The sequence below is a fragment of the Oncorhynchus gorbuscha genome, linkage group LG04, assembly GCF_021184085.1.
Source record: "Oncorhynchus gorbuscha isolate QuinsamMale2020 ecotype Even-year linkage group LG04, OgorEven_v1.0, whole genome shotgun sequence".
In the NCBI taxonomy this organism is placed as follows: Eukaryota; Metazoa; Chordata; class Actinopteri; order Salmoniformes; family Salmonidae; genus Oncorhynchus; species Oncorhynchus gorbuscha.
Window position 1 is genome coordinate 3811457 of NC_060176.1, and position 10250 is coordinate 3821706.

Consider the following 10250-nt stretch of genomic DNA (forward strand, 5'->3'; position numbering starts at 1 on the left):
TTAACTTGGCTTTCGAAGACTTTAGAAAGGCAGGGCAGGATGGATATAGGTCTATAACAGTTTGGGTTTAGTGTCACCCCCTTTGAAGAGGGTTGCAACAATGGCGGAAAATAATTTTTGAAAGAGAGGGTCCAGATTGTCTTGCCCAGCTGATTTGTACAGGTCCATGTTTTGCAGCTATTTCAGAACATTTGCTATCTGGATTTGGGTGAAGGAGAAGTTGGGGAGGCTCGGGCAAGTAGCTGCGGGGGGTGCAGAGCTGTTGGCCGGGGTTGGGGTAGCCAGGAGGAAAGCATGTCCAGCCGGTGAATCCAGGTGAAAGCTATGATCCCTTATTGATGTCACTTGTTAAATACTCTTCAATCAGTGTGATGTTGTATGCCTCGAGCCAATTGAGACATGGATTGTGTATGTGTTCCATTCAGAGGGTGAATATTTAAGTGCCTTTGAACAGGGTATGGTTTGAGTGTGTCAAGAACTGCAATGCTGTTGGTTTTTCACACTCAACAGTTTCCCGTGTGTATCAAGAACGATTCACCACCCAAAGGACATCCAGCCAACTTGACACAACTGTGGATAGCTTTGGAGTCAACATGGCCACCATCCCTGTGGAATTCTTTTGACACCTTGTAGATTTCATGCCTAGATGAATTGAGGCTGTTCTGAAGGCAAAACGGGGTGCAACTCAATATTTGGAAGGTGTTTCCTAATGTTTTGTACTCAGTGTATAGTTTAGAGAATCATTCTACCATCTACATCTCTGTTAAACATGTTTTCAATAACCCCAAATATAGTTTTTCAGCTGTTTGAAGCTGGTGTACAAAACCGATAGTAAAAGATGCAAACACTAAGACTTAAGAACAGGAAGCATAGAATCTCGGCACATAGAACAGATCTACCGCGTCTTAAATTTGCTTTCAATAAGAATGACAGATCTATAAAGTTACATATTATAGCTTTAAGACTTTTGCCATATCTGTGATATGTTGCATCATCAACTTGGCATTTGTCCAATATTTTTATTTAATCCCAGCCCCAGTGTGAGGTCTTTTGCCTTTTGGTAGGCCATCATTGTAAATAATAATTTGTTCTTAACTGACTTGCCTAGTAAAATAAAGGTTAAATAGAAAACAAATCAATAAAAAATGCCCTAGCCAGACTATATCAACAACAGCAACTTGCTGAAAGACAAAATATACTTAGGTTAGCTACTCTTGCAGAGACTATTTGTCTTCCCAGGCTATGGATGAGGCACACGCACACACACACAGACACATACCCTCACCAACACAGACACACAACCTATACCCCATTAGCCGCTCCCCCCACACACCCTGCTAAAACACACCCTGCTCCACACACCCTTAACCATCCATCTCAGAAAGGAAGTAGTATTTCCCAGCCCCATAAAAGGTAAAAGGACACTGGGCATTAAATATGTATGAGTGACACTCTGTATTATTCATGGTACATAACTCCCCCAGCCAGCCCCTCTGCTGTCGTTGACAGAGACTGGTGGGCCGGGCTCTCAAAGACACCACAAATGAGAAGCTACAGCCTTGTGTTGCCCCCGGCAGCAAGGACTACAATACAATGAGAGAGAGGGGGGAGAGGGGATGAGAGGGAGAGAGCGAGGGGATACAGGGGATAGACAGAGATAATGGAAATGACAGAGGGAGAGTGAAAAGGAAGAAAAGGGGGAGAGAGAGGGGTAGCGGAAAGAGAGAGGGTGATGTGGAAAGGGAGAGGGAGGAGTGGAAAGGAAGAAAAGGGGGAGAGAGAGGGGTAGCGGAGAGAGAGAGGGTGATATGGAAAGGGAGAGGGAGGAGTGGAAAGGGAGAAAAGGGGGAGAGAGAGGGGTAGCGGAGAGAGAGAGGGTGATATGGAAAGGGAGAGGGAGGAGTGGAAAGGGAGAAAAGGGGGAGAGAGAGGGGTAGCGGAAAGAGAGGGCTAGCGGAAGAGAGAGGGTGATGTGGAAAGGGAGAGGGAGGAGTGGAAAGGAAGAAAAGGGGGAGAGAGAGGGGTAGAGGAGAGAGAGAGGGTGATGTGGAAAGGGAGAGGGAGGAGTGGAAAGAGAGAAAAGGGGGAGAGAGAGAGGGGTAGCGGAGAGAGAGAGGGGTAGCGGAGAGAGAGAGGGTGATGTGGAAAGGGAGAGGGAGGAGTGGAAAGAGAGAAAAGGGGGAGAGAGAGAGGGGTAGCGGAGAGAGAGGGTGATGTGGAAAGGGAGAGGGAGGAGTGGAAAGAGAGAAAAGGGGGAGAGAGAGAGGGGTAGAGGAGAGAGAGGGTGATGTGGAAAGGGAGAGGGAGGAGTGGAAAGAGAGAAAAGGGGGAGAGAGAGAGGCGTAGCGGAGAGAGAGGGTGATGTGGAAAGGGAGAGGGAGGAGTGGAAAGGAAGAAAAGGGGGAGAGAGAGAGGGGTAGAGGAGAGAGAGAGGGGTAGCGAAGAGAGAGGGTGATGTGGAAAGGGAGAGGGAGGAGTGGAAAGAGAGAAAAGGGGGAGAGAGAGAGGGGTAGCGGAGAGAGAGAGGGGTAGCGGAGAGAGAGAGGGTGATGTGGAAAGGGAGAGGGAGGAGTGGAAAGAGAGAAAAGGGGGAGAGAGAGAGGGGTAGCGGAGAGAGAGGGTGATGTGGAAAGGGAGAGGGAGGAGTGGAAAGGAAGAAAAGGGGCAGAGAGAGAGGGGTAGAGGAGAGAGAGAGGGGTAGCGAAGAGAGAGGGTGATGTGGAAAGGGAGAGGGAGGAGTGGAAAGAGAGAAAAGGGGGAGAGAGAGAGGGGTAGCGGAGAGAGAGAGGGGTAGCGGAGAGAGAGGGTGATGTGGAAAGGGAGAGGGAGGAGTGGAAAGAGATCAAAGGGGGAGAGAGAGAGGGGTAGCGGAGAGAGAGAGGGTGATGTGGAATGGGGGAGGGAGGAGTGGAAAGGGAGAAAAGGGGGGAGAGAGAGGGGTAGCAGAGAGAGAGGGTGATGTGGAAAGGGAGAGGGAGGAGTGGAAAGCGAGAAAAGGGGGAGAGAGAGAGGGGTAGCAGAGGGAGAGGGAGGAGTGGAAAGGGAGAAAAGGGGGAGAGAGAGAGGGGTAGCAGAGGGAGAGGGAGGAGTGGAAAGAGGTGGAAAGAATAGAAAGAGGCAGAGAACGGCTGATGTCTATGTTGGCTCTGTATAATGTAGTAAAATGTACCGCAACTACAGAGCTGAGTGATGGAGAGAAAAAGAGAGAGAGAGAAAGAGACAGAGAGAGGGGGGGGTGAGAGATAGAGTGAGAGGGGTAAGGGTGGAAAGATGGAAAAAAGGAGTGATGGAGAGAAAAAGAGAGAGAGAGAAAGAGACAGAGAGAGAGAGGGGGTGAGAGAGATAGAGAGTGAGAGGGGTAAGGGTGGAAAGATGGAAAAAAGGAGTGATGGAGAGAAAAAGAGAGAGAGAGAAAGAGACAGAGAGAGAGAGGGGTGAGAGAGATAGAGAGTGAGAGGGGTAAGGGTGGAAAGATGGAAAAAAGGAGTGATGGAGAGAGGGAGTTATTAAGTATACTGTATTCTCCTTCCTATAGCAGTCTATACAAATCCACTGATCCAGGGCTGGGATGTAGCAGGGAGCTGATGCAGAACATTCACATCTCACGGCTGCCTATCTATCTACCGCCAAAGTGCTACACAATCAATGTGTGTCTGTGTTCATCAAATGAATACATAAATAAAGAGTCAATAAGTCGGTTCCTAAACAGGACATTGGATAAGGCCATAGAGATAGATGGGAGAGTGAGGCAGTTTTTTACTCTATCTCAGTCTCTTGGGGATTGATTGACACACACAAGGAATGGCAGGAATGCTAGCTGGGCAATAATATATCTCAGCTCAGCCCAACCTGGTGTAATTTAGCCCAGAGGAACTGTATGCTCTAGTCGCACCGCTGCAAGGTAATACACGCACACACATCACCTATAGGGCGGAGCACAGAATCAGCCACAGTGGTGGATCGCCCTTCCAGCTATGTGCCTTGCTCAAGACGATCTGAAGACATGTATTATAGTCCAGCAAACCATCCCAGCACCAGGCCTGAATGATTGTGTTAAGATGTGATGTTGACATTGATTGACCACTAGGAGGTTCCCTCCAGTATAGCCTGCTTGGTTAGGGGCGAGGGCTTAGTTCTTAGTGTTGGTACTACTAACCTGTGATGTTGATCTTGGTGGACCACTAGGAGGTTCCCTCCAGTATAGCCTGCTTGGCTAGGGGCGAGGGCTTAGTTCTTAGTGTTGGTACTACTAACCTGTGATGTTGATCTTGGTGGACCACTAGGAGGTTCCCTCCAGTATAGCCTGCTTGGCTAGGAGTTCCCTCCAGGGCTTGGAGGGGGGCTTAGTTCTTAGTGTTGGTACTACTAACCTGTGATGTTGATCTTGGTGGACCACTAGGAGGTTCCCTCCAGTATAGCCTGCTTGGCTAGGGGCGAGGGCTTAGTTCTTAGTGTGTCTAGCCTGCTTGGTTAGGAGCGAGGGCTTAGTTCTTAGTGTTGGTACTACTAACCTGTGATGTTGACCTTGGTTGACCACTAGGAGGTTCCCTCCAGTCTAGCCTGCTTGGTTAGGGGCGAGGGCTTAGTTCTTAGTGTTGGTACTACTAACCTGTGATGTTGATCTTGGCGGACCACTTGGATGTTCCCTCCAGCACTGCTTGCTTGGCAGTCTTCAGGTGTCCAGTGAAGTCTTCTTTAGAGATCCCAAACATCTCCTGGATGACCTCAAACACCTCAGGACGGTTCTTCTCCCTGATCTTCATCCTCTCCTTCATGGCCATGATGATGTTCAGGGTCTTGTCCTCAGCGCCATGCTTAGAACTCTTCTCAACCGCCCCTAGAAGACCACACACACACAGGAAAATACACACACACACACACAATAACAAATTAGGATACAGCATTGTGCTTAGAACTCTTGTCCACCACCCTTAGATTTCCTCTGGCCCATCTATCAAACACACAGATAACTTTCTCCCATGCTCTTTGTGGTCTCTATCTCTCTTTCTCTACCTTTCTCTTTTGGGTATCTTGTCCCTAGAACAAAATGGGAAGCAGTTGTTGTAGGAGGAGAATGTTAACAAATACTGTCTGTGATTAGAATACAGTTAGAAGCATCCTTTATTCTGTGTGTTTGTGTGTGAGAGTAGGGGGTAGGGGTTAGAAAGACCTTGGCTATGGCCCATCTCTCAAACACACACTTCTGCTTTCTCCTCATGCTTTTATTGGACCCTCCCTCTCCCCTCTCTCCCCACTCCCTCCCTCCCTCTCCCCTCTCTCCCCTCCCTCCCTCTCTCCCCTCCCTCCCTCTTCCCTCTCTCTCCTCCCTCCCTCTCCCCTTTCTCCCCTCTCTCCCCTCCCTCTCCCCTCTCTCTCCTCTCTCGCCTCCCTCCCTCTCTATTTCACCCCTTCTCTCTCCTCCTCTAATCGAGTTATCTCGCATGTCATCTTTGGCGAGGTCATGAACTGTGATTGAAATCAAATTAAACATGAATCATCATTTGAATAAAACACTATGTATGCATCCCAAATGACACTGTTTTCCCTACATAGGGCAGCACTAAAAGTAGTGGGACGCATTTGGGACGCACACAGAGAGTTGTATCATTCAGAGTGGAGCTAATCCAGTTACAGAGAGTGACGGACCTGGGGCTAACGTGTCACACGTCTACTGTCATCCAATCATAAAACACTAGGATAAACCTCTAGATGCTACACAAAACATGACCTGCTACTGTAGAACAGAGGGAATCAGTTTAAATAAACATTACAGTAGCAAGATGGAGAGGGTGTGGGTGTGTTTTAGTGCAAACACAAACACGCTTGAGAGCTAGCTACACTTCAAAGCAGGCTGGGAGGCAGAGAGTAATGTTATACTGAGAGTCAGAGGAGACACCCTCCCTGTAAGGCAGGAGACAACACACACACACAGACACACACACACACACACACACACACACACACGCGGCAGCTTGTGTATGCTATATGGAGTAAAATGTACAATGGTGCTGCAGTACACAAACAAACAAGCTGTAAAAGCAAACATCTGCGATTCAACACCACTGAAGTGGACAGTGCTCACATAGCTCCCATTGTAAGTAATAGGGGAATTAATTGCAAGTAAAGGAAGATATAACTCTCCCCTTGTTGCTTTGAATCTGTAACCACATATGAATGTATATTCTCTGTGTGTGTGTGTGTGTGTGTGTGTGTGTGTGTGTGTGTGTGTGTGTGTGTGTGTGTGTGTGTGTGTGTGTGTGTGTGTGTGTGTGTGTGTGTGTGTGTGTGTGTGTGTGTGTGTGTGTGTGTGTGTGTGTGTGTGTGTGTGTGTGTGTGTGTGTGTGTGTGTGTGTGTGAGCGAGCGAGAGTGCAAACCTGTGTTTCTGGGTGTGAGCCTGTGTGTGTGTGTGTGTGTGAGTGTATTTCCTTACTCTGCAGACAGTCGGCGTTGAGTAGATCCTGACACTTCTCGTGGCATTTGACACCACACTCAGAGCAGCGCATACCCTGCCTGGCGATGCCCCACAGCAGGCCCTCACACTCGTGGCAGTAGGTTGGGGCGGTAGCCGTCCACACCTCAAAGTTATGAGGCGTCGTAGACGAGATGGGATAGATCAACGCCTGCAACGTCTTCCTAAACACGTGCAGTTTCTGGAGAGGAGGAGAGAGGGTGGAGAGGAGAGGAGAAGAGGGCGGAGGAGGGAGAAAGAGGGTGAGAGTAGAGGTGAAGAGGGTGGAGGAGGGAAAGAGAGGAGAAGAGAGAGACAGAAGGATAAAAATAGAGAAGAAATAAGAGGGAAGAAAGAAAGTAGGTGGGAGTGAGAAGTCAGATGTCATATTATAAAACACACACACACCCCTAGAGGTAAAGGGAGAAGGTCTAAGACCAGAGGTCACTGTAAAGGTCAAGTGTCCGCAGGGTCCGTCCAGTCTCATTAAAACCCAAATGAGCTATAGCACTGTGTTGCTTTAAGCCCCATCGCTATAGGCTACCGTCTAATATGATAATAATAGCAGTGTCCAAAATACTAAATTACCCTTATAGTGTACATTATGCTTACCACACACAGCTTTAGGCTGCTTTTTAATGCTATCCTATGCTCCATATAGTGCACTACAAGTAGTGTGTATTATGCTGACCCTACACTGCTATAGGCTACTTTCTAATAAGGCTACTTTCCCAACAAGATCTCACGGTTTGACCAATTTTACTTCTGACGTTGCAATTCTGACGTTTGTCCACATTTCTCCAAACGTCAAATTTCAAAGTTGCTCCAAACATCAAATTTCTAGGTGTTTTGGACCCTGGGTTGCTCCTCCTGATATTCCTAACTGACTTTCCTAGTTAAATAGAGGCTAAATAAATAAGCAGCACACCGGGTTGCACCACTGCTGGATAAGTTTAGGTATTAATTCCTAATGGTTAAGTTTAGGTATTCATTCCTAATGGTTAAGTTTAGGTATTCATTCCTAATGGATAAGTTTAGGTATTCATTCCTAATGGTTAAGTTTAGGTATTCATTCCTAATGGTTAAGTTTAGGTATTAATTCCTAATGGTTAAGTTTAGGTATTCATTCCTAATGGTTAAGTTTAGGTATTAATTCCTAATGGATAAGTTTAGGTATTCATTCCTAATGGTTAAGTTTAGGTATTCATTCCTAATGGATAAGTTTAGGTATTCATTCCTAATGGTTAAGTTTAGGTATTAATTCCTAATGGATAAGTTTAGGTATTCATTCCTAATGGATAAGTTTAGGTATTCATTCCTAATGGTTAAGTTTAGGTATTCATTCCTAATGGTTAAGTTTAGGTATTCATTCCTAATGGTTAAGTTTAGGTATTCATTCCTAATGGTTAAGTTTAGGTATTCATTCCTAATGGTTAAGGTATTCATTTTAGGTATTCATTCCTAATGGTTAAGTTTAGGTATTCATTCCTAATGGTTAAGTTTAGGTATTCATTCCTAATGGTTAAGTTTAGGTATTAATTCCTAATGGTTAAGTTTAGGTATTCATTCCTAATGGATAAGTTTAGGTATTCATTCCTAATGGTTAAGTTTAGGTATTAATTCCTAATGGATAAGTTTAGGTATTCATTCCTAATGGATAAGTTTAGGTATTCATTCCTAATGGATAAGTTTAGGTATTAATTCCTAATGGTTAAGTTTAGGTATTCATTCCTAATGGTTAAGTTTAGGTATTCATTCTAATGGTTAAGTTTAGGTATTCATTCCTAATGGTTAAGTTTAGGTATTCATTCCTAATGGTTAATTTTAGGTATTCATTCCTAATGGTTAAGTTTAGGTATTCATTCCTAATGGTTAAGTTTAGGTATTCATTCCTAATGGTTAAGTTTAGGTATTCATTCCTAATGGTTAAGTTTAGGTATTCATTCCTAATGGATAAGTTTAGGTATTAGGTATTCCTAATGGTTAAGTTTAGGTATTCATTCCTAATGGTTAAGTTTAGGTATTCATTCCTAATGGATAAGTTTAGGTATTCATTCCTAATGGTTAAGTTTAGGTATTCATTCCTAATGGATAAGTTTAGGTATTCATTCCTAATGGTTAAGTTTAGGTATTCATTCCTAATGGTTAAGTTTAGGTATTCATTCCTAATGGTTAAGTTTAGGTATTCATTCCTAATGGTTAAGTTTAGGTATTCATTCCTAATGGTTAAGTTTAGGTATTCATTCCTAATGGTTAAGTTTAGGTATTCATTCCTAATGGATAAGTTTAGGTATTCATTCCTAATGGTTAAGTTTAGGTATTCATTCCTAATGGATAAGTTTAGGTATTCATTCCTAATGGTTAAGTTTAGGTATTCATTCCTAATGGTTAAGTTTAGGTATTCATTCCTAATGGTTAAGTTTAGGTATTCATTCCTAATGGTTAAGTTTAGGTATTCATTCCTAATGGTTAAGTTTAGGTATTCATTCCTAATGGTTAAGTTTAGGTATTCATTCCTAATGGTTAAGTTTAGGTATTCATTCCTAATAAGTTTGGTATTCATTTAATGGTTTAGGTATTCATTCCTAATGGTTAAGTTTAGGTATTCATTCCTAATGGTTAAGTTTAGGTATTCATTCCTAATGGTTAAGTTTAGGTATTCATTCCTAATGGTTAAGTTTAGGTATTATTCCTAATGGATAAGTTTAGGTATTCATTCCTAATGGTATTCATTTAAAGGTATTAATTCCTAATTTAGGTATTCATTCCTAATAAGTTTGGTATTAATTCCTAATGGTTAAGTTTAGGTATTCATTCCTAATGGTTAAGTTTAGGTATTCATTCCTAATGGTTAAGTTTAGGTATTCATTCCTAATGGTTAAGTTTAGGTATTCATTCCTAATGGTTAAGTTTAGGTATTCATTCCTAATGGTTAAGTTTAGGTATTCATTCCTAATGGTTAAGTTTAGGTATTAATTCCTAATGGTTAAGTTTAGGTATTCATTCCTAATGGTTAAGTTTAGGTATTCATTCCTAATGGTTAAGTTTAGGTATTCATTCCTAATGGATAAGTTTAGGTATTCATTCCTAATGGTTAAGTTTAGGTATTCATTCCTAATGGATAAGTTTAGGTATTAATTCCTAATGGTTAAGTTTAGGTATTCATTCCTAATGGTTAAGTTTAGGTATTCATTCCTAATGGTTAAGTTTATGTATTAATTCCTAATGGATAAGTTTAGGTATTAATTCCTAATGGTTAAGTTTAGGTATTATTGGTTAAGTTTAGGTATTAATTCCTAATGGTTAAGTTTAGGTATTCATTCCTAATGGTTAAGTTTAGGTATTAATTCCTAATGGATAAGTTTAGGTATTAATTCCTAATGGTTAAGTTTAGGTATTAATTCCTAATAATGGTATTAATAAGTTTAGGTATTAATTCCTAATGGTTAAGTTTAGGTATTAATTCCTAATGGATAAGTTTAGGTATTCATTCCTAATGGTTAAGTTTAGGTATTCATTCCTAATGGTTAAGTTTAGGTATTCATTCCTAATGGTTAAGTTTAGGTATTCATTCCTAATGGTTAAGTTAAGGGTTATGATTTGGGGTTCAAACAAAAACAACAAAATGAGTGTCTATCAACGGGATTGGACAAGCAACCCTCGGAGCCGGAGGACTTGGCTTACGCCTATCCGCCACCGCTGTCTACAACGCCCTCGCAAAACCAAAGTCTACTTGATATTAATAGTGCTCACCGTTGCCCCTAGTGGCCGGTTTGGAAGGCATCTCCCCATGTCTTGGGT

General features: G+C 43.1%; 1 protein-coding gene across 2 annotated transcripts in view; it reads right to left on the minus strand.

The window, feature by feature from the left end:
- LOC124033552 (protein unc-13 homolog C) overlaps positions 1–10250 on the minus strand; it is a 265043-nt gene that overhangs the window by 185457 nt on the left and 69336 nt on the right. For both annotated transcript variants that reach the window (XM_046345590.1, XM_046345588.1), the window contains exons 8-9: positions 6432–6651; positions 4610–4837 (exon numbers count right to left, since the gene is read on the minus strand). In XM_046345590.1, coding sequence (XP_046201546.1) covers positions 4610–4837; positions 6432–6651 — 448 coding nt within the window. The remainder of the gene's footprint in view (positions 1–4609; positions 4838–6431; positions 6652–10250) is intronic.